The sequence below is a fragment of the Nerophis lumbriciformis genome, linkage group LG06 (genome assembly GCF_033978685.3).
Source record: "Nerophis lumbriciformis linkage group LG06, RoL_Nlum_v2.1, whole genome shotgun sequence".
Taxonomy (NCBI): domain Eukaryota; kingdom Metazoa; phylum Chordata; class Actinopteri; order Syngnathiformes; family Syngnathidae; genus Nerophis; species Nerophis lumbriciformis.
This window is the reverse complement of record NC_084553.2, coordinates 19,033,158-19,058,683: the sequence shown is the minus strand read 5'-3', so window position 1 is coordinate 19,058,683 and position 25,526 is coordinate 19,033,158. Positions and strand designations below refer to the sequence as shown.

At 39.7% G+C, this 25,526-nt stretch overlaps 1 protein-coding gene across 1 annotated transcript; it reads left to right on the top strand.

Moving 5' to 3' along the window:
* Nucleotides 1–909: 909 nt before the first annotated feature.
* Nucleotides 910–22,417, top strand: lmnl3 (lamin L3). Its single transcript, XM_061963856.1, has 11 exons — nucleotides 910–1,532; nucleotides 4,227–4,383; nucleotides 7,464–7,589; nucleotides 7,656–7,826; nucleotides 7,896–8,021; nucleotides 10,332–10,552; nucleotides 10,619–10,838; nucleotides 12,974–13,078; nucleotides 16,982–17,098; nucleotides 17,661–17,762; nucleotides 22,175–22,417. The coding sequence occupies exons 1-11, from the start codon at nucleotides 1,144–1,146 to the stop codon at nucleotides 22,208–22,210; spliced, it is 1,770 nt and encodes a 589-aa protein (XP_061819840.1). The 5' UTR covers nucleotides 910–1,143; the 3' UTR covers nucleotides 22,211–22,417.
* Nucleotides 22,418–25,526: the final 3,109 nt, after the last annotated feature.

Sequence of the window (25,526 nt, the reverse complement as noted above, 5' to 3'; positions counted from 1 at the left end):
CCCTTTTTTGTATTAGCCTTAAGTAATATTCTAATTTTGTGACACACGGAATTTTGGATTTTCATTTGTTGCCACTTCAAATCATCAAAATTAAATGAAATAAACATTTGAATGCATCAGTCTGTGTGCAATGAATAAATATAATGTACAAGTTACACCTTTTGAATGCAATTACTGAAATAAATCAAGTTTTTCAAAATATTCTAATTTACTGGCTTTTACCTGTATATATATATATATATATATATATATATATATATATATATATATATAGCTAGAATTCACTGAAAGTCAAGTATTTATTTTATATATATATATATATATATATATATATATATGTATATATATATATATATATATATATATATATATGAGATACTTAACTTGGTGAATTCTAGCTGTAAATATACTTCTCCCCTCTTAACCACGCCCCCAACCACGCCCCCGCTTCAACCCCCCGACCACGCCCCTGCCCCACCCCGACCACGCCTCCACCCCCAACCCCCACCTCCCGAAATCGGAGGACTCAAGGTTGGCAAGTATGGTGTTAGTTTACATGTATAATGTTAATACAAGTTGTATTCATGTGGCGAATGTATAAATGTAAAGTTTATACAAGTAGTGTGGTGGACTTTGACTCTGCAGGAAAAACATAAAACACTCAAAAAGATAATTTTGATTAAAGTTTGTTCAGAAAACAGACAGCTTTTTAGGTAACATCAACATGAATAAAGGTGTTTGATATACACGTGGAGTGTGTTAATGATATACTATTATATTACAACCAAGCGGTAGAAAATGGATGGATGGAATTTCAAACAGTAGTTGAATTTGACTGTCAGTTCGGTTTATTGTGAAAATCCCCATCCGGAAATGTGCTACCACATTCATCCCGCCTCTTGACCTGATGACATTCAAGTCGTCATCTGTGATTTATTTCAGCTGTGGTGACAACAACCGGTGTGTGAATGCGTCCCTACGAAGACAGGAACGCACCCTGACTGTCCACAACCCTTTTTAGTTATTGAGTAGGAATTCGTGCTGCCGTTGTATAGTACTCTTTAAAAAAAACTATGCATTATTGAAACAAATCAAGAGCCTATTTTTAAAGAGTCGATTAAAAGTGTCCTGCAGCTCTGTACTATGGCCTCCGCCACCTCCACCCCTGCAGCCTCCAGTGGCCGCGCCAGTCGATCCTCCAGCCGCCGCGGCGCTGCCAGCCTCTCTGCGTCCAGCACCAGCCCCACCTGCAGAATCCGCGTCCAGGAGAAAGACGACCTCCGCCACCTCAATGACCGCCTGGCCAACTACATCCAGCGGGTGCAGAAGCTGGAGAGCGAGAGGTCGTCAATGCTGCTGCAGCTGGAGGAGAAGGACGAGTCCAAGAGCCGGGAGATGGGCACCGTGAGGCGGCTGTACGAGGAGGAGCTCGGCGATGTCCGGAAGTCTCTGGACGGGCTCGCAGCAGAGAGGGCCCGGCTTCAGATCGACTTTAGCAACATCTCTGACGAATACAGGAAACTACAATCAAGGTAGCGACAATCAAGCCTTCTCAGATAACCTCCTTTGTGCACATTTTATATTTTAATCATCAACTATAATACGTTGTATGTAATGAAGGGTATGGTTTAAATTACAAAAATATTACATTTATTGTATGATAAACTCATTTGTTTTTCAACATGCATGACCAATGTATGATCTTTTAATGTATCACTGTTGCATATTCTTATTTAATTTTAATTTACTTGTGGTGGCCTGCCATGAATTAAATTAAACCGCTTCAATAGATTAAAAAAAAATAACGGTCTTTGTCAGCAGGAGAGATTAGTGAATTTAGAATTCAGCAACCTTGTTGCTATATTTAGCGAGTGTCAGACCCCACTAGATTTTCTTTTCATGTGGCAGAAAAGGATAGAATGACAGCGTGTTAATTTTTAGTTAACGCTTGTTTTTTTTATTACCTTTTTGCAAATCCACAATCCAATTGCAGTCTTTCGGGTGACTGTTTTTAGTAGAGATGTCATGATCATGTACTGGATCGAAGCTGATGTTTGACTTTTTTAAACTGATCGGCTGATCTTTGCCACAACTGTGTCCCAGTGTTTCCATGGCTAAATATTCTGTTAAAAGTGATGCATGCTCATCCATCTATCCATTTTCTACCGCATGTCCCTTTCGGGGTCGCTGGGGGTGCTGGAGCCTATCCCAGCTGCATTTGGGCGGAAGGCGGGGTACATCCTGGACAAGTCACCACCTCATCACAGGGCCAACACAGAGACAACATTCACACTCACATTCACACACTAGGGCCAATTTAGTGTTGCCAATCAACCTATCCCCAGGTGCATGTCTTTGCATATAGACACAATACAATTTTCATATTCTTTGTTACACACATGGAGTAGGTGTGTGCATGTTTTGCCAGAACACCGGCTCAAATTTGAGATTGAGTTTTAACAGGCACGTTGAGTAGATAGATATTTTAAGATGCATATTCTCGCCACAAAGTTTCTTCCAAGTATGTCCCCTGGAGGATTAGAGAAAAATGAATGGCTAAGCATGCTACACGCACCCCCCCCCCCCCCCCCCCCCACCCCCCACCCCCCAAGCAGGATGACACAAGAAGGTAACCCCTAAAGCAGGGGTCCCCAAACTAACCGGATCCGGCCCCCCAGCATCCAAAATCCGGCCCACGGGAAGTCCCAAGTAAAAAAAAAAAAATATATATTTTTTATTTTTTATTTATTTATTTATTTTTTATTTTATTATTATTATTATTATTTTTTTCCTTTCTAATCCATTTTCTACCGCTTGTTACTCTCGGTGTCTCCTAGCCGCTCAGGCCAATCATACTGTCTAAAAATGAATTTTCCCATCGATAACGTGACAATTTTAAATGTTGATGAACATCAATGTTAATTGATGTTAAATGACAAAACGAATTATAAAGACAATATATATATATATATATATATATATATATATATATATATATATATATATATATATATATATATATATACACATACATACATACATACATACAGCCCGGCCCCCGGCCAAATTTTTTTAACCCAATGCGGCCCCCGAGTCAAAAAGTTTGGGGACCCCTGCCCTAAAGCTTCAATGTAAAATAGGGCTGATTGATCCAATTGTTGATACTATTAATACCCAGTATGGTACCACTGTATAAACGATACTGAAGTAATTAGAATCATATTTTTTTGGTTATGACAAAATATTTTTGGGGTGGTTTTTGTTGCTGTCTACAAACTCTGGGAGTAAGTCTTTTCAGAAAAGCTTTGAAAGGGAAAACCCAAATGATTTAAATAGGAGCCAATAGTAGTTAGGTTATTGTGCACGAGTTACCTTATTTTGTTAAAAAAAAAATAGAATGTGGCATTTAGTAACACAAATGTAATACATCTGATTTACAACAATAGCTGCAAATTCTAAATTTGATAAGATACATTTTTTTAAAAATGTGTTTACTTGCTGAAAAACATTTTCAGTTCTTTTATCTGTTAAAGTATCAGATTGGGCCTCGAAATCGGCCTTAAAAAGAGGCAAACAAATCGAATCAATTTAGAGGCCAAATATGTTGATCGGGACATCTCTTGTTTTTAGTAAGAATTTTTCTACAATCTAATGTTGTCTTACCTTTAAGGGGCCAGTGTTTAGTTTATTTGATGTGAACAATAAAACTCTTCAATATTATTCAGTAGTATGACTTTGTTGTCCCTTATTTGCCCATCGGTGGGCTCTTAATAGCTATTATATAAAGTATCTCAGGGAATTTACAATATTGCAGTTTTCTCTTCGAGATGCTTTTTCATCAAAGTATTTAAAAAAAAAAAAATCAAATAGTGTGTGGTTATCAACATGAGTTTTATACCTGTCTTTGTTGCCATCTTGTGCACTTGAGGTGTAACTACAGTTGTAAATGGCGTCGCCTTTTCATGCAATTTCGACAGCATTTGTTTTCTGGTTATACTGATGGCACACTTTAAGATTAGCTGGTTGCACCACCATTTTTTCATGTAAGAGTTCTCCCTAAACTGCATGCATGGGGTATATTTGAGAAGGCTCAGGTAGCTATTTTGAAACACGTAGGTAGTAACATAAATTATGTATTCCTACCAAGAAAGTCAAGATGCACGCCTTTTAATTGTATGCATGGAATGAATCCTAACGGTGCGTTCCGATGAATTTCTCCTACTCAGAAACCAGAAAAAGGAGACCGATCTGGCGAATGCACTGACTCAATGGAGAAGGGTTGAAGCAGCGCTGAGTGTAAAGGATGCCGAGAACACAAAGCTGCTGTCGGAGAGTAGCAGACTCAAAGACAACCTGACTGATGTCCACAGCCAGTTGGAGCATGTAAGATCAAAAAGCACTTGTTTCAGCTCAATTGTATTTACACTGCCCTGTAGAGGTCAAACTTTTCTGGACATATTTGCCTCGATTCAGTATAGGTAGTGTGTAGACCAGGGATTGGGAACCTTTTTGGCTGAGAAAGCCACATATTTTGAAATGTGTTTCTGTGACACTGATAGCCATATATTTTTCAACACCAGATACAAGTAAATGTGTGCATTGTTAAGACAAATTTTGAATATAATGCGTTTAAATTATTTATTCAGTAATAACATTGATGTACTGAAATAAACCAATAATGCACACATCTGTGTGCTATATTCCTGCTTTCCCCTGCAGAATATATTTCGATGCAAATGTAGCGTGGCGTGTGTTGAAGTGCCGCTTCACATTTGAGCGTTTCATTGAGGAAATGTCACCATTGCATATTAGACACACTGCAGAACCTGCTCTCCACAACAGCTAATTCCTCGGTCCATTCGTCCCAAAATCTATGCTACATGTCATGTTTTTTTCTTTTCGCCATCTTCTTTTTAAAAGTTTTTTATCCACAGAATATCGAGCTGAATATTTTATTAAAAGGCAGGGCGTTTAATACTTGACCTCAACATGTATAGCTGTGATTGGCTCAAGCCTTGCGGGCATAGGCGCCGATCCCGTGGGTGCTCGGGCACCATGGACCATGCCGAGCACCCATGTCGGATTAATGGCAAATTCTTTCTCACCACCAAGCAAAAACCGCGCATGCCCAGGCCCCTTCTACCCAAAGCCGGCTAAGGTTATCCAGGGTAAATCTCACCTAACCTTATCCTTGTCCACACACACACACACACACACACAATGGTCGTTTACGACCCCCTCCGTAAGCCGGCGCAACGCGACCTAATACGCATGCGCGGAAAATGCGCACGTCATAGTCATCTCCAGTGTTGTTTTGTGTGCAAGTTCTTAAATGTAACTTATCTGAACAATATCCAGGGTTGTGGTATTTCAATTAACTGGAATCCAGTGTGCTGTGAGGCCCTATTGTAGTGAATCACACCGGAGCCATCATAAATTAATCAAATCTTTATTGGACACGTGAAAGTACAAAATGTGATAAAGAACATTTTACAACAATCAATCTCGGGATCTAAATATCTGGTCAGGACACTTCTCACTCTTTTGCTTTCACCTTCATTGTTTATTCGTTTTTGGTGACTTTATATACTCTGGACCTAGACGTTGAGTCTGCGACATACATGGCGGACAATAACTGATACAGTCTGCTTTGCCAGTCCAAAAGCATTCACCGTTTTCCATAGTCTTCCCTCGACGGCCTGGCAATACAAAGCACACGATACCTTTTTTTTTATCACATCCACGGGAACCCGCATTCTCATTGACCCTCCTTCGACAAATGGACGAAGAGATTCGAAAGTTCTCTTGCCGTCTGAGAAGTGTTGTATCCGAAATAGTTGCAATCGCTTTCCACAAGCGTCTGTACAGATGGAAGTCGAAACACAGCATGTCTAGATGACTCGCCTCCATATTTCCAGTGGTTACCTCCGAGTTACGAAACCGCTTTATTCTGAAGCTGGCTGTGGCGCGTTCTTTCTGACGTCACTTCCTGTGTGAGGCGTGGTCTTTCTGGAGTCACTTTCTCTCCGAACTCACTTTGTAAACGATCAATGAGTCCATACAAAGCTAAGAGCCGGAGATTCAAGAAATACACAACGCATTTACCCGTGTAAAAAATAGTCCAAGGAGGGGGGCGTTAAACGATAGTTTAGTGTGGCTGAAACGGGGCTTAGGCTAAATAATTATTCGTATAAGGGGTTATCCGGCATAGTGTAGACAGCCTCAGAAAAGTAGCGTCAAATTTACCGCCCGTCCAAGCACCCACTGGCAGAAATGTAGATCGGCACCTATGCTTGCGGGTAGTTCCTTGTTCTGTTACAGAGAACACAGAAATGGGATAAAACTTTTATATGAAAAGGGGTAGGATTAAATTGGCTGTGCTTCTTACTACTCCTTTTCGGACGTGCTGTAATGAAACAACTGGAACTATGTGATGCATGTTCGAAATAAACAAACTGAACTGAAAACACTGGCCTAAACTGAAGTGGCAGAGAATGGTTGGATGGATTAAAATGCATGAGAATGTTTTATGGCTCTAAAATTATTCTGCGAGCCAGATGCAGTCATCAAAAGAGCCACATCTGGCTCGCGAGCCATAGGTTTCCTATTCTCCGGTGTAGATTGTACGTGTCCCGCAGGGTTGCACAATTATGGCCAAAATAATAATCACAATTATTTTCATCAATATTGAAATCTCGATCATTCTGTGAAACATAATGTAAAACATGATAAATCATAACATAAATCATAATGTAAAACAGTGTTTCACACTAGATTAGCTACTCATTAATGAAATCTGGATTGTACTGAAGTACGATTGCTGCTAGATTGACATCGTAGTTTACTAGCTACAGCCGCGTTAGCTAGGTCGTATGGCGGGCAATTTTAAAAACATGGCAAAATTTTAATGGAGAAACAAAAGATTGAATACCTCAAAACCAGTGTCATCATGTAAATCACAATGCTTATACCGTAATTACAAATATGTGCTCTCTGATGAGCCTTCCAGGTTTAGATTGGGGTATATCATTTATTTATGGGGAAATACGTTAGTGTCTCTCTTGTATTCATTTTAGCATTTAAGCTAGCTCATTAGCCATTAGTGTGCTAGCTTGCTTCTCCAGTAAAATGAGCAGTATCCCTGGTTTGTGACTTTATTGTAGTGCGATTATAAATCACGGTTTTACAATGATTTTAATTCAAAACCTTAATACTAACCTCCGGAGTTTTATCGTGGTCTACCATTAATACCAGTAATCGTTGCTAACACAAAGTACAAAATATATTTTTGGTGGTCCAAATTTGTTTGTGGTAGACAGTTGCAATTTAGCTACCATAAAATAAGATGTACTGTTGCTATCTTTATACGGTAGTGAATTTATGATTTTAGCAGGATATCAAATACTTATTTTTCCCATTGTAAATGTCACGGTTGATAAAAGTAGTGATTCCTTTTGCTCCAGCTGGAGGGTGAGCTTGCTGATGCCAAGAGCCACCTGGGCTCTGAGATCTTGAGGAGGGTGGACATGGAGAACCAGGTTCAGACACTTAAAGAACAGCTTGAGCTTCACAGGAATATCAGCGAGCAGGTAACACACGAGACACATACATGAAACCTTGAAACTCAATTTTAAAAGCTATTTACCACTGTTTAGGAAATGTTGGAGGTACGTAGTCGACATGACAGCCGCTTAGTGGAAGTGGACTCGGGGAGACGGATAGAGTTTGAGACAAAGCTGGCGGAAGCAATGCATCAACTTAGACATGACCACGAGTATCAGCTGCAGCAATACAAAGAGGAGTTGGACAAGACCTTCAGCTCAAGAGTATACACTTATAACTATCATATTTGTTTTTTTGTCCATGGTTGAACTTACCTGACATTTTCATTCTAGCTCGAAAATGCCCAGCAGGCGGCGCTAGACAATAACAATGTTGCATCAGCTACCAAAGAGGAACTGGAAACCACCAAACTAAGAGTGGAGACACTCAGCTCCCAATTTCGTCAATACCAGAAAGAGGTGAATGAAGTAATGTACTCACACATACTGTGTACTGTAGGTCCTGTGTCTACTATGAGTTATGTTCCTTTGACTGTGATGTATGTCGAGTTTTACTGTAATCAGGAAAAAGGCTTGTATTCCCTGTTTTGCAATCCGGAAGCAGTGTTGTTTGATAAGAGAAAGTTATTTCACATGTTCAGATACCATCTTTATCCTTCTCGCTGGGAGCGTGCCGTTTTAGCGACTTGGACTGACCAAGCAACTAATGCTGAGTTCTCCACTTTGTCAACAACGAACTAAAACATGTCGGGCACACCATCGGCAGCTTCTCCATACTTTAATTTTCCTTTTTTGGATGTATTGGCCTCCATCGCTGGTGTGGAGGCTGGCTCTGCTTGGATGTGGTTCTACGCTTAGTCTGGCTTGTTTGGTCTGCTATATCAAGGGTCATGTTTTTGATGGGTTGGTTTGCTGGGTGTCGTCCGTTTTTTTTTCTTTCTCTGATCTCTTTTGCACTCACTTTCTTTGTTCCGTTGGTTGGAGGGCAGAGATGTAGATCTTTGGCTGTGTGTAACTGGCGAGTGGGACCGGATATTTGGGGGGGATCTTAGAGTTCATTTTTACATTTACTACGTCAACAAGCGGTGGGGAGGTTCGTAACCCAAATTTATGCTCTCAATTTACAGCATAACAAAAAGCAGAGAGACAGTTTGTATCTTTAAAAATACTTGTAAGTTGGGGTACTTGTAAGTTAAGGTACCACTGTACTTGTATCTCAAATCAATGTTCCCAATCAAATGAATTGAAATCAATTTAATCAGGCATTGACCTCCCACCCAGGGCCGGCCCGTGGCATAGGCCGTATAGGCAAATGCTAAGGGCGCCGTCCATCAGGGGGCGCCACGCCAGTGCCACAAATGTTGGAGAAAAAAAAAAAGTTGGTACTATTATTTCTAAATACAAAAAATAATCCCACGTTAATTAAAATGCAAAGTAAAGCCTATTTAATAGAAATATTATTTGTTAGGATTGGTTAGGGCCTGCTCCCACCCCAAAACGCCTCAATTGTAACGTGCATTCTTAATAGAAAAACAACTTTAAGATAAGAGATATTGTATGAAAAACGATAGACTAGAATGTAATACCAACAATTACAGTACTCTTATCAAGTAATGTAATGTACAGCATTTAACTTGGAGAGTGGAATTCTATGTTATCTTCAAATGCTTCTCCATATTTTGATTGATACATGTCCGCCGGTTACATATTTTGATGTCCTTGACTCATCGACTCAATCTGCTACAGTATGGCACAGACTCACAGTGCTACACTTGTACTGCTTTACCAAGTCAGCTACTCTCGGTCATGTTTCTGATGATTTCCTTGAATTCAATGCATATCATCCATCTCTTGTTCTCAGCATAGTTCTTCACGTTCACTTTTTTTTTGTTTTCGATGTCTATAAACACAAAATTACGCCCTTCTTTAGCTATATAAGCTAATGCCAGAGAGTAAGACTGGATGTTTCGGTCGGAACTTACACGCTAACTAAGTAGCAGTGATGAGGCTATTAACCCAAATTTTTGTTCATAACCGAAAGCAATGAGCCGAGAGACAGCTCGTACCTCATAACACTTGTAAGCTGGGGCACTTGTGTCCCAAAGTACTACTGTACTTAATTCAATATTTAGATGTTTAGAATCGTCCATGTCCAATCGTGATGCATCTAAGAATTGGTCACTTATGCCATACATTTTACCATGTCTAATTTCACTTTTACTTTCCTTTTCTGACACACTGCCATCAAAAGTCTACTTCATGCTTTGAAAACATTGAGAGAAAAAAGTGACTGTCATTTTTTAGTATAGCAATGCATCACTATATTACTAGTTTTTATTTTTGTACAGTATTAATAATTTGTAGGAGTGTGTACATACGTAACCATGAAACATAGTACTGGCTATATGTTATTGCATATTCATGGTACTTTGTTGCATGATTGGGTTCTCAACTGGTGTGAACCTGTGACCCACATTTTCATGGTCATTCAGCCAAGCATGTTTTGGCCTCTTTAGAAACACAATAACATAATTGGCATGTTTTTTAAACCTCCTGTCTTTTAAACCCCTCGAACAACAGCACTGGGCAGCTTTTGTGTTGCTACGGTAACTGCGTGACCACATGCTGTACACATGCCATACGTCTCTGATCTTAGAAAAACAGGAAACAAATCCACAAGCACTTAAATGGACACATGTAGAAAATAAGCTAACAGAGACCTTTTAAGAATCTGATTTTTCGTTCCATTTATTTCTGTTCTTCTGTCAGAAAATGGCTTTAGAGAGTCGCTTCCAGGAGTTGGAGGAGACTCTGGACAAAGAGCGGGAGGTTTGGCAGCAGAAGCTGAGTCAGAAGGAGCAGGAACTGCTGAGTCTGAGGAGTCAGATGTACAGTCAGCTGGAGGACTATGAGAACCTGCTGGATGTCAAACTAGCTCTGGATATGGAGATCAATGCTTACAGGAAGATGTTGGAGGTAGAAGAACAAAGGTATTGGATCAATCTTTAGTTAGTTTAATGGAGAATCGGACCTGAGTTTTCGTTTTTGTGTGCCAGATTGCAGCTCTCGCCAAGCCCCTCCCAGCATGCAGCCATACCTCGAACGCATGAACACAGTGGCCGCAGACCCAGAGGCAAGAAGAGGAAACATGACGGATCCGCTGGCAGCTCGCCCGCATATAAAATGTGCAGTCATTCGACGGAGCTTGGTGCTGTTAGTGTCGCGGATGTGGACGTCGACGGGAAATATGTTCGACTGAAGAACATTTCAGAGACGGTATGGAGAATAGTAGGGCTAAATATTGGCAATGATTCCACGATTCGCGATGCTTGAGTCATGATGCAATATACTATTATACTATATGTAGTGATATGTTGCGATATTTAACCTTGATCAGTGCGTAGCGTTGGTCTACGTTTTGCATGGATTTAGTTTTACAGATAGTCTTCAAGCCACTTTCTGCCTGTCTTTTCAGAATGCACCATTTTGTAGTCGGTCTTATTTACGTGCCGAAGCCCTCCTCCAGGACAAGTCCTTTTCCACTGCGTCTTCTCCCCGTCAGCCATGTTGTAAATTTTAGCGCTTCTATATGGAGTCCACTGACAGATATGTATGCATGCGCATGTACGAGCCGGTCAGCCTCACAACAAGACGATAGAGAAAAATAAGGAACTTATCAACTACAACTTTGGACTATAACTAAATAACAATGGGGGACTTGCTCAAACAACACAAGTAATGTAAAAAACCATGGTGTTTACTTTTTGATTTCAATATAAAACTCAAAGCAGTTTGGCTAATGAAGATGAAGTCTAATAAACAAGTTTTGTTCTTCAACGCCTCCTAGTGGTACAGTACAACAGTTTGGCCAACAAAAATTAACAGGAGTGATACCTTACACATCTAATACACAATCTTCACAGCCTGCGTTCAATTTGATGAGATGACAAAACATTTTAGCTAGTATTGTTATTTGAACACTAATAAAGTTTGTAGTTAAAGGATGAATGAGCATCCCAGTAAACAAACTAAAGACTTTATAAACAAGTTGTGACAACGTTCCTGACACATTGCCTGTTGCATGTTTCCCCACGTCATTAACTCTGTCACAGCAGCTGATGGACCCCGTATTGAGAAAATAAAAGCAACGTTAGTTTTCTCCTTCGTGGTATACTTTTAGTGTGGGGACAAGTGCGTTTGTCTCCAATATTGTCTCCACCTCTCGCCATCTAAACACAGCAGTGTGCTCTTAAACGCACGCTGGGGAAATGATGTTAAACCAAGCGCTTGGCTTGGTTTACTCAGAGGGGAAATCTCCGGAGCAAAGTCTGTGTAGTTTGTCCGCCATGATTATCAAGCCAAACAACGCTAGCGCGCATGCGACTGACTTTGCGTTGCTTAAAATGCATTAATAAATGATGGGTTATAGGTAATTAAAAAAATAGACGGTATTATTAACCGTAGGGAATTTTATCGCAAATTATCATACCGTTTACCGTTACATCCCTAGTCCATTAACAAGTAAAAAGTCAAGGGTGGTCACGGCATCTTCTTGCCGTAAATGGTGGTAAATATTTTAGGGCATTACGGCAAGTGACAAGGGCCGTCGAGGCACTTTCCACGGTTGTCGTGGTTAAATTTGAGCCGAGTGTGCGTTCGTTATCGCAGGAGACTACCATATGCTGTATATTGTGATACAGATTTTAGGCCATTTCATCCATCCCTAATTCTATTACAAAGTTTATGATCGTACAAGTAGACTGTATTTAGTTTTTTATGAATTTGCATGCAGGAGCTTGTAACTGTTAAATTTGTTTCCACAAAAAAAAAAAGTTATGATTTTATTCCACATTGAACACACTTTTTTGTGGTCAATTTTGCTCCACAGTTACATTCACAACCGGCTTTTTGAATCTGTTCTTTTAGATGCAAGTGAAACCCTACAAGCCAGAGCCATGTAGAGAGTATGACCAACTCGATTTCAAAGTTGGTAGCAAAAACGGCGCCCTGTAGTCACATGAGGGGCTTTTGACCAATCAGAGTATGGCCAGAGGATCTAAATGATTTGTCAAAAGCCCCTCTGCCTGATTACAGGGCGCCATGTTTACTACCAACTTTGAAACAGAGTTGGCCATAGTCTCTCTATACACGGCTCTACTCTATGCTGCCCCACCACCCCCTTCCAAAATTTCATTCGTTAAAAAACCCCCCAAAAAACTAACTGTGCCGAGAGGCAAATAACGAGCTGCGGGCCAAACATGTCCCATGCGCTGTACCTTGCACACACCTACTGTCAGTCGTGAGTCAGTCAGTTGCAAACATGTCTTCCAGTTGCTACTCTACAAAACTGGACATGCTGTATAGTTTTTATGCAGTTTTTAAATAATGTTCATTTTTTCTAACCCTTCCAGAATCAGTCGCTTGGAGGCTGGATTGTTCGTAGGCTATATTGTGACTCTGATATCTCTTTCCATCTGCCCTCCTCCTGCACCCTGGCTGGCGGGCAGACGCTAACTGTGAGTATTTCACTATATACATTTAACAATACTTTTATAACAGTCTAGCGAGCATTAATTTCACAATTTAGCACCGATATCATGCTAAGTTAGACTATCTTCTGGAGAAAATCAATTCAAACTTACGACCATGTGAGTCGTCGACTGATACTAAAAAGGCAATTGTAGACAAATCTAGTAAAGAGTTTTGGAGATGCGCCAAAAAATTAAAGCGCCAAATTTTTTACCAAACTTGCAGTCCTGTCGACATCTCTGATATGCGAAACATATTATACATTTATGCATAAAACGGTATTGGCAATATCCATTTCTATTTTATGGTTGTATTGTTTTGTGTTATTAGATTGTGTCATTGGTCAATGCAGTTGTTTACCGCTTCTTGCAAATGTACTTTGACACCCCTGATCTAGTGGTAGTAAAGATAGTGAGACCTAAAAATAAAAAAAAATATACAGAGTGTGAAGAAAAGTGCTGGGAAAAATTGGATTTCTATATACTAACAATTTCTTTGCATTGCGAAGTGAAAACGTGAATGCTGTGAAATGCTATTTTACATTTTACTGACTTGTACACTTTACATCACACCTCAGTATACACACAGCATATATCAACAATTTGAGATGTACAATGTCAAGCCTGCAATCGACCTATCAAAAGAACTTAAATGTGATGCCTAACTCACTTTCCTACCTTCAGCACTTAGGAAGTTACAGTAAGGTTTGTTACAACACAGCAGAAAGTGTTAGCATATTTTTTATAATAGACATGTCAGGATCCAGTAATTCCTGACCAAAAATTATATTCTGCTTGGTCATAATGTGATAAAATGTCACATGAGCACAGAATAGACGAGTAACAATCCTACAATACTTTACCCCAGTCTAATATTGTAGTATTGTGATGATTCTGTTTAAAAGAGTTGAATTTGAGCTTACATTTTTTTTTCACTTGCGATCACTGATTTAAGTTTGCCGATACATTTGATGCCAAACTGAAAGGGAAACTTTAACAAACATGACAAATCAGTTCCTGAAGTAATACAAATAACATACAACCAGCGATAAAGCGTAATTTCTGGGAAAGGCCCGGCTAGTATGCACACATGCACGCACACACTGAGGCTTTCACCGCTGTGTAGTGTAGAGATCGTAAATCGGAGTTTGGTAGTAGCGGGGGTGTATATTGTGCAAGGGTTTCTGGGTATTTGTTCTGTTGTGTTTATGTTGTGTTACGGTGCGAATGTTCTCCCGAAATGTGTTTGTCATTCTTGTTTGGTGTGGGTTCACAGTGTGGTGCATATTTGTAACAGTGTTAAAGTTGTTTATATGGCCACCCTCAGTGTGACCTGTATGGCTGTTGATCAAATATGCCTTGCATTCACTTGTGTGTGTAAAAGCCGCAAATATTATGTGACTGGGCCGGCACGCTGTTTGTATGGAGGAAACGCAGACGTAACGACAGGTTGTAGAGAACGCTAAAGGCAGTGCCTTTAAGCCACGCCCCAATATTGTTGTCCGGGTGGAAATCGGGAGAAATACGGGAGAATGGTTGCCCCGGGAGATTTTCGGGAGGGGCACTGGAATTCGCGAGTCTCCCGGGAAAATGGCGAGGGTTGGCAATATGTCATTATCACGTGTCACATCTTGAGTGGCAGACAATTTTAGGATGTTATTCAAGTGCTTGTGCGTCAGTCTTGCGCGTAACTTGTTGAGTTTGAGTTTATTTCGAACATGCAAGCATACAACATGATACATCACAATCTCCAGTTTCTCTTTTCAACATGTTCGAAAAGGAGTAGGAAGAAGCAGAGCTTATTTAATCCTACCTCTTTTCTTTTACATAACAGTTGCTAAAACTTTTGTTCACTTCCTGTTCTCAATTTATTCACAATATACTCCATAAGTAATCACAATAAAAATAAATAAATAACTAATAATTGGTGAAGTAAGTTACATTTCATATGATGAGATAAGTCAGATTATTTTGAGAATGAAAGAATGGATGAATTAAATAAATTCAGAATGTTTATCATGGTTCTTCTTCTTTGTACTTTGTAAACACTTTAAGTTTGAAGAGTTTCTTGAAGTGGATCATATTAGTACATTGTTTGATTGCTTTGCTTAATCCATTCCATAATTTAATTCCACATACTGATATACTGAAGGTCTTAAGTGTTGTACGTGCGTACAAATGTTTTAAATTACATTTCTCTCTAAGATTATATTTCTCCTCTTTTTTTTTAGAATAATTGTTGTATATTCTTGGGTAGCAGGTTATAGTTTGCTTTGTGTATAATTTTAGCTGTTTGCAAATTCACTATGTCGCGGAATTTTAGTATCTTTGATTCAATAAATAAAGGATTTGTATGTTCTCTATATCCAACATTATGTATTATTCTAACTGATCTTTTTTGTAACACCGTTAATGAATGAAGTGTACTTTTGTAATTATTTCCCCATATTTCTACACAGTAACTCAGATATGGTAACACTAGTGAGCAGTAGAGAATATGAAGTGATTTTTTGTCGAGAACATGTTTTGCTTTATTATTGACGTGTTTCTTGCTACTTTATGTTGTATATTTTTTACGTGAGATTTCCAGTTCAATCTATCATCAATCATTATACCTAGAAATGTGGTTTCATTTACTCTTTCAATTTCTATTCCGTCTATTTGTATTTGTGTTTGACATTCTCTTCTACTGTTACCAAATAGCATTATTTTAGTTTTACTGAGTTTTACTAACTTGGTTTTATTGATGTTACAGAGAACATTTGCTCACAAAGATTTGTGATATATTCTACTTCCGTGAATAAATAGGATAATAATTTTCCCTGGAACACGGCACTCGGTGTCCACTTTTCTCTTTTTGACAAACATTTTTTGGAAATGAGGGTGCCAAAGCGATATGTGTTCGAAGCAGAAGCGTTAAACGGCACGAGGAGGAGGAGCCTCAGCCCCGCTTTACTGTGTACCTCTTGCTTGTATACATTTACTCGGCCCCAGTATAAACTATTTGCTTGCCAAACAGAATTGCTGTTGCCACATTCAGTGGATACATTTAGAACAGTTTTTTTCATTTTTAAAAATGCAGCTAATTTTTACAGTTGGCAAACTCATTTCGCGGCCCAGATTAAATCTGTTCACAGGCGGGCCGCATGTTTGACGTCCCTGATCTAAGGCATTGTAAGTTCTTACTTGCATTCTGAAAATGACTATTATAACTTCAAATATTCCTTTGGCTGGTCATTGTAGTCTCAAGTTGGTGTGCATGGTCGAGCAATGTGACGTTCACAAACAAATTACATTTTGAACGGCTATAAGTGAACCTTGAGAACCGGGGGTAGGGGCGTGTCTGACTTTCTTGAAGTCCACCACCATATCCTTGGTCTTTTTTAAATTAATGCAAATGGTGTTGCTCTTGCACCAATCCACCAGATTTTCTACCTCCTTTCTGTACTCTGACTCATCGTTGTCTGTGATGCATCCCACTCCTGCGCCAACTTCACAATATGACAGTTGGTGTGTTTACTGACCTATGACTGCACTGCTAGTGTCAGTAGGAGGGGGCTCAACACCCATCCTTGTTCACTGACCTCCAGAATTTAGTGTCAATCAACATGAGTAACATTCCTGACCCATTACTTTGTCTAAGTAAAGCACATTTTTCTTGCAAGTATTAAGTATTGCTTAAGTACTTGCCTCTAACACTACAAGCCAAGTAACCTGTGAGTACAAACCACAGAAATTCAAAGTTGACCTGTGATGGTAAGTAAATGTCTTAAAAAACCTAACAAAACAAAAAACAGTGTTACTTGCAAAGCAAAACGTTTTACAGCTGGTACTTTGTCAAGTTTGAGAAGCAGAATATAATCAAAGCGTGGGTGTGATCAAACATTTTAGATCTGGGCAGCTGGTGCAGAGGAGGAGGCGGATCCTGAAGACATGGTGTTGGAGGGTCACAAGAGTTGGGGCCCCATTAACGATGTCCGGGTGATCCTCCTCAATCCTGATTTTGAAGTAAGTGAAGAGAAATGCATTGTCCATCAAGAAATCCAAATCTTTCACCGCTCCTTTTCAAGGTAATTTGTAAATCATAAATATTCTTATTCTGCCTGGGTTTTTGGCGCTCTACTTCCACATTTCTCTGATTAGAGCATCCCTACATCAATTTCATTTACATTAACATAATTTGTTGATACATCCCCCCATAGAAGTCCCACTTTTTTTTTATAATTGCGTATTTGATGTAATTCAAATAATTCCTCATTTAAAAAAAATGTTTTTTCTTAGTATTACATTTCTCAACCCATTCAAACTATTAAGATATTTACCATGTTTCAAAAAATCCTGTTTTCTCAATTTCAAACCCAAACATTACCATTGAAATTTCTTTTTTCCAAATCATTAAGAAAAGCTATTTTCTACAACCTTAAACTTCCCACAGTTCCACACTTTCTGTGCATCTTCAGTTGTAGTATATATTATAGACCAATCTTAGATTAGTGCAAATATGACTTTTTTTAATAAAAGATTTTAGGAAAAGTAATGGTTGTATTCACTCAATATGTTGTGTTTTCAGGAGATGGCTGAACGAAGGGTGTGTTTGCAAAGCAGGGAAGAGGAAACTCTGGATTTTGAGGAGTACGCAGAAAGCAGCAACATGCAGCAATTTAGGAGACAGGTAATAGCTGGATGTTTTTTTAGTTTTTATTAATGCAGACACAAATCTGCCTATTAATATTTTATTTTCTGTGAAGCCAAAGAAAAAGAAGAAATGTTGTTGTGTGTCATGAGTACCCAACGAAATAGGTGAGAATGGAACCTTTTCTCTCTGCCTGTGATTTGCTTAAAAGTTGCATGGCTTGTTGACTGGCCGTATCAGGTACTGCAATCAAACCTTTACTTGAGACTATGTTTGGATTGCAAGCAGGGCAGGAATTTCACGACGGCCATGGCTCTTGTTGCCCCCCTGTTTGGCCGTGTGCCCCTCGAAAAATTATATGCGCCATGGCCACATTGGCCATGATGCCTGGATGTGCGATTTTATTGTCATTACGGCTTTTTTGACCAGTAGTGGGTTTAACTGCCTGTATGAACAATCGGAGTCCCACACGCAGCACAGTGCTACACACAGGGCTTTCGCGGGGTTTTAAAAAGCATTAAAAGTGAATACGATGGCCAGCGGCATTAAAAAATGTCATACAATGTAGGACTGGTCCAATAGTCAATACGTCAAACGATTAATGGAAATAAACTTTATGTTGTGGTCATTAATAAATCGCTGTCTGTGTGTGTGTGTTTTCTTTGTATCTGGCTTTCAAACTGGGCACAAGAAGTCTTGTAATGCCTGAAAGTGTTAAAAGCGCTGCCTCCATTACGACTTTGCCATTCTTTGGTCACTGTTGGCATGTAGTCCTTAACTGTGACACCATTTTATATTATGAGGAAGCTGAGCTTACACGACTCCTTTATTTCAGTCTCCAGTTTAACACATGAGCTAACTTGGCTAACATTAGCAGCTCTTGTGACGCAGGTGCCTCACGTGACCTATTAGATGGACAACCAATGCAATTCTCACAACAAACCACAACTCTTACTTTCTATAATTCCCACAGTAAATTAGAGTTCCTTCTGTTTATCTACTGTACCCATTTTAAACAACTGTGAGGTTGTAAAATACAATCTATTCAAGATGTTAAATTGACTCGGCCCATTTCTAATACATCTGAAGGATGCAAATATCATTCTGTAAGTCTTTTTCTAAAATGTTTAAATCAGTCATCCATTTCCAAACACATGCATCATTTGCATTCCTAGTATGATCATTTATTATTCAATAAAACCTTCAAACTATTTTTTTAAAATTGGATCCAGAATAAAAAAAAATCCTCCAGTTTGTGGCCATTATGCATATTTTCAGAGGCTATGCATTTTTAATAAAAATTAAACGATTTTTCTGTATTATATTGATCAACTAATTCAGATTTGGATGCTTATTTAGAGGGTGTAAGTGCACTTGCCCTTTAAAAAGTTTGGTATAGTGTGATGATTGACAGGCTTTTAGTTGGCTGTTGTCTACGACCGGTGCACAAAGTCAGAACACCGTCACTCTGAATGCTACATCCTGTGAACGTGTTTTTCCTGTGGCAAAAGCGAGAAAAGTAATACATTTCGGGAAAATGAGAAACTGCAAATTTCTGCAAAAGTGGCTGGCTGGCTAACTTTTCAAAATTATTTCAAAGCCTATCTGTAAACCCAGAGGCGTTCTGCATCATGTGCAAATAGACCTCCAAACTTTGCTCAATCAAATCAAATCAAATCAACTTTATATTATAAATGGGCATTAATGCAGTGAAATGCACACATGCTATTAGCTAATCTCAAGTCTGCTATTAAAGGCAGGCAGCAGTTAACGTGACCAACACAGCCACGTCTGCTGTGGCCGCCACAACTGTCAGCTGTTGCTACCACTGCAGAAAATAAATAAATAATAAAAACAGTGTTGCGAGCCAGTTCTCTTTCAAAAGATAGTAACAGTTAATGTAAACTAAACTTTTTCAACTATTCAAGATCACCATTGACAAATGTTACTCTGTTTGAAGACAATTGTAAGCTTTTGACTACATACTGTATAATAACCATATGCGGTAGGACATGGGTATTAATGTTTTTTAAGTGTCATTAAAAATGGCATTAAAAGCATTCAATTAGATTTTCTGATACCTGTAGAAACCCCTGTATACAATACGAAGCATCATTAAGTAATATAAAGCCCCAACATGTTATCGTCATTGTGGGCAAAAGGAACACTTAGCCTAAGCGTGGGTTATTTTTGAATGTACTATGACTGGCGTGGACTAAATTGTTTTATTTGATGGCCTTCCTGTCCTGACATTTGGCCTTTGTGCACTCAAAAGGTTGACGACACCAAAATGACAAAATTCCAGGCTTTATTGCAAGTATCCTGTACTGCTGAGTGGAAGTTATCCTTCTTCACTAATGTCCTTTGACGGATATTACATATTTTGACAGCAATGTTACAGTGGTCTTGAATTGAGCGCAATACATTTGCATTTTAGTGTGAAGAAATAACAAAAATCTTCCCGTTCTTTTCAGGTCACAAAATAACGATAATGGATTGGATTTATATGGTGCTTACCTGCTGTATTTCAATTACCCAAAGTGCTTTACAGTGAAACCATTATTCATTCACTCCAGTCACACACCAGTGGTGGTAAGATGCATTTGTAGCCACAGGTGACTGATGGAAACATTTGTTTTCCAACCAAGGAAAAGTGAGTGTGAAGGACAGTGCTAAGAAGTAGACAATTATGAATTAAAGAGATCTTCAAACATGACTAAGCATGTTGACATAGTGAACAGTTGGAGCGTAGCACTGGTGGTTTGCACCATACTGAAGCAGAAGAGTATCAACAGCCAAGGATGTGGACATATCTAAACAGTGGACATGTATCAATGAAAATATGAAGAAGCTGCTGATGGTGTTTCTATAGAATAAGCTTTTATTGTTGTTGCATATTAAGAACAACAAAATGATGGCGGAAGCTGCCATGCAAGGCGCTATCGATGACCCATTAGGAGCAGTTGGGGTTTGATGTCTTCTTGCTCAAGGACACCTTGATAGGAGCTCACCGGGCTGGGATCGAACCAGATGGCTGGTCTACCCACTTAGTCATGCCGCCCCGATTGCTTGATAAGCAGCGCAATGGGGATACCGTAGAAGTCCTTTCTACATGCTAAATCATCATAAAAAAATCAAAACCTCATACAAAAGTGATTACCGGGCGTGGCCACCGCTGCTGCCCACTGCTCTTCTCACCTCCCAGGGGGTGATCAAGGGTGATGGGTCAAATGCAGAGAATAATTTCACCACACCTAGTGTGTGTGTGTGTGTGAATATCATTGGTACTTTAACTACTGTAGTTTGAGGTACATTCTCTTGGTACATCTTTTGTATTTTTCATAATATTCTCGAAGTTGGGTTTTCTTTTTAAAAAGCCTGTTCAAATTGTGTTTGTGAGCCCCAGAACATATTAAATTGGATTCAATTTAATGGGGACCATTGATCTGTCATAAAAACAAATAAACTCAGAGGCACCACTATACGCCAAACATTCATTGACATTTTGTACACCAAACATTTACATTCATACACTAAACATCAGTTTACATTTATATGCCAAATGTTTGTCAACATGTACTGTATACACCAGTGTGGGGGGTAAGTGGGTAATGTGTGTTGCTCAAGGACACATCAGTGATTGGGCTGTGACTTGTAGCGACTTGCCATGTTTATTTGTTTCTCCACAAAGTTGCGCTAAATATTTGCTGTGATTTTTAGGTTTTTTATGTCATTTTGATCCAGTTCTACCGAGCATGTGGTGAAGCATGTTTGAAACAAGCTATATACCGTAGCATACCAAAGTGTTCCTATATTGTCAGTCACATATGCAAGGTTGTTCCCCATACAGGAAACCAACCAAAGCAGGAACAAGTTTTTATGGTGAAATCGACTGTAAAGGCTAACAGAAGTAAGCCAAAACGGAAAATCTTGGGCTTTGATTTGAAAGATTTAACCAATTAAACAATATTCTTCTTCAATTTGTCACATGGAAATTACATTTATTGGTTGGCCAATCATTGGACTTCATATCTCGTTGGTTTTCTGCTGATCTGATCGACTTAGCAGATAATCAGCATAAAAATGCAATCAGTGAACTCATGTCCAGTTTACCGATCAGATCAATGACCTTGAAAAGTGCAGTCGGAAGCAATCCCCAAAATTTCGAAGTAAAGGTTCGAGCTTCAGCATAGTCACAATGCCAGCTCTTCTGATGTCTTGATCATGTAGAATTTTGACTTGTAATTCCCTGCCCAAACACCAGGAGCAGTGTTTGCAAAAGTAAAAATAAAATAAAAAACAAACTCTTAAGCTTTTCTGTGGAGTGAAGACTGGCAACTGGATTTAAGTTTATCAGAAGCGTACCGTTTTTCTTTTCCTTTCTAACAACCATCGTGCTATTAGACCATGTCCTATAAAATATATCATTAAATTTGACTTTTTGTCCCCAGGATCTGTCAAAGGAGGCCAGCTGTGTTGTCATGTGATCATCCTAATCTCTCTTGCTTGGAATGATGAAGCAGCTCCACAACTAACTTCTTGTAGTACTGCTGAGCCTTTGTCTTATCTGCTCTTTTATCTTATGACAACCTCGACTCTTTAGCAAGCCACTTGTTTGATGCCTTAATGCAAAAACCATAAATCAAGTCTGAACCCTTGTGTGAAATAAAATTATTAGCATAATAAAGTTTTCTAAACAAATGTTTGACATGTCCAGTCATGATTCACACAACACTTTCTTTTTTACTTTTAAAAACATGCCAGACCCCAGTACAGGGGCAACACTGTGGTAGCATTTGTGTTGCCATGCTGATTTGAATCGTTTTTGTTTTTTCTCCAACATAGGTTGAATGAAAGCAACTGAACTCTTGTTTGTTGAAGATGTTAAGGATTTTATCCAAAGACTACTTGTCTTAACCCTTGGATGTACAACCTACCAATACCTACAATCTTCCACAAGTGGGGTCAAAATGACCCCAATTAAAGTCAATGTGTTTTTGCAATAAACAGCGTTATTCTTCAAAATCTTAAAACAGAGATTTGTAACATTTTCATATTCAGAGTATTCCTCATAAAACATGTTTGCGACATGAGGTAATATGCATTGTCTTTTTGCATATTTTAAGAAATTGCAGTTTTTGTATCACTACCCACTCTTTCACAAGTGGGGTCATTTTTGACCCCAACAGTTCCTATGGAATTTTCTATGAAGCTTTAATTCAAAGCAACTCTGACTCCACTTACATATCTGATTTCATCTCTCACATTTGATGCTACTTTGAATGTCAATTCTGTCCCACTTACGTATCTGATGTCCGCAGTATCACCACAGAGGACATTTTAACACAGCAACATTTGTGCATGTAAGCCCCGGCCCTCTGCTATTATATTATCAGATATGAACAGCTTCCATGCATCCATTGAGGAGACCGTATTAAACTCAAGTGCAGGCCTTGGCCAACCACTTAGAATATTGTGGCTTGTTGTCATCAGAGGACTCTTCTGTGTCAGTCTGGCCTTGTTCAGTGGGGGAAAAATAGTCAGGGTTCTTTACATGTGAGATGTCAGATTCTAAGTCAACACTCTTCATTTTATCTGTCCTGGATCATTTGATGGGAAAGTTCCACAGGGCCCCTTGCTGGCCTCCGAGCAGCCATGTTACTTTAGATCAATAAAAAAAAATAAAAAAAACATTACAAAGGACAATGTTTGAAATGCACAGAAAACTCTAAATCATATAAAAAAAACTAGCTAGTATAACGGCCTACTTTTGAGTTAGCTTTGTCAGGTACAAAGTGTGTGTGTGCGTGTTAGCCAACAGTACTGTTAGCTAACACAATACTGTGTTAAATAGAATACTGTTAGGTAGCAACAAAGTATGCTAATCTAACCAAACATTTTTCTAATTTGACCACACATAATTGATCAATGAAAAACAAGTTAATTCATAGAAATATAACATGTATGTTGTGAAAAAATTACCTCCTGGGTCGTGAGACTGCTAACAGTACTGACAGTCAAAGTTGCATCAGATGTGAGAGATGACATCAGATGTGTAAGTAGGACAGTCAGAGTTGCTAAGAAACAAAGGTTCATAAAAGATTCCTTTAGAAACTGCTTGGGGTCATTTCTGACCCAACAATCGCAGCCGAAAATAAAAGAAATACTTGAATTTCAGTGTTCATTTATTTATACATATCATCAGTGGTCGAGTATGACTGTCCTCCTTCCTGGTCCTTGTGGGTCTTCAGGTGGGTGTGGAGGCCGATTCTGGACACGATTATTCTGGGGAAATGTGGAAAAGGGAATGTAGTGGTGATGGGTTTGGGTTGGGCCTGTTTGGTGGATGCTCTCTCCTTTCTTAGTCTGCGCTTGTCTTGTGCAGCATGGCGGAGGTCGTCATTATATTGCGCGGCACCCTCACGGACAAGGTTTCTCCACATAGTCCTGTCTGTTGCCTTGACTTCCCAAGACTTAAGGTCTATGCGACACTTTGTCAGGTTTGCCTTGATGTTATCCTTAAATCTCTTCTTTTGACCTCCCGGGGCCCGTTTCCCTTCAACAAGCTGGGAATAAAGGACTTGTTTTGGGAGGCGAGAGTCAGGCATGCGGACTACATGGCCAGTCCATCTGAGTTGGTTTTGGGCTATCGTGGCAGTGATGGTGGGCAAGCCAACCTCCTCCAGGACGCTGGTGTTGGTGCGTCGGTCCTCCCAGCTGATCCTGAAGATTTTTCTGAGACATCTATGATGGTAGGTCTCGAGTGCCTTTAAGTGCCTGCTGTAGGTGGTCCAGGCTTCTGACCCATACAGAAGGGTGGGGAGCACAACTGCTTTGTAGACCAGGATTTTGGTCTTTGCTTGGAGGTCACGGTTCTCGAAGACTCACTTCCTCAGCCTTGAGAAGGCCCCACTGGCACAGCTGAGGCGGTGGTGAATTTCATCGTCAATGACAGCTTTAGATGACAGGAGGCTCCCGAGATATGGGAAGTGGTCCACATTTTCCAGTCGGATTTTGTCAATTGAGAGGTTTGGGGGCAGGACAGGCGCACTACTGTTTGGTGGTGATTGGTGGAGGATTTGGGTTTTCTTTATATTGATGGCAAGACCAAGCTGTTTGTATGTCTTCGCAAAAGCAGACAGAGTGCACTGTAGGTCCTCTTCTGAGAGGGCTACGAGGGCATTATCGTCTGCATACTGCAGCTCCATGATGGATATGGTGGTGGTTTGACCTATAGCCCTGAAACAGTTGATGTTGAGGAGTTGACCGTCTGTTCTGTACATTATTTCGACTCCCTGGGGCAGATGTATGTTTGTGCGATGAAGGATGGTAGCAACAAAAATGGAAAATAGTGTTGGAGAGATGACACATCCCTGTTTTACACCTGTGTCTACCCTAAAGGGTTCCGTTTCATCTCCACTGCCACTGAGCACTGTGGCTGACATGTTATCATGCAGTAGTCTCAGTACCCGGATGTATTTATCTGGGCAGCCAATCTTGGACAGAACCAGCCAAAGGGCCTGACGGTTAACCGAGTCGAAGGCTTTGGTGAGGTCTATGAAGGCCATGTATAGTGATTGGTTTTGTTCCCGGCATTTTTCTTGCAGTTGTCGTGCGATGAAAATCGTGTCTGTGGTGCCTCTGCTTGGGCGAGATCCACTCTGAGACTCAGGAAGCACGCTTTCTGACAGGGGGGTGAGTCTGTTGGCCAAAACCCGAGCGAGGGCTTTCCCTATGGTGGACAGGAGAGAGATGCCACGGTAATTCCCACAGTCTGCCTTGTCTCCTTTCTTAAATATGGAG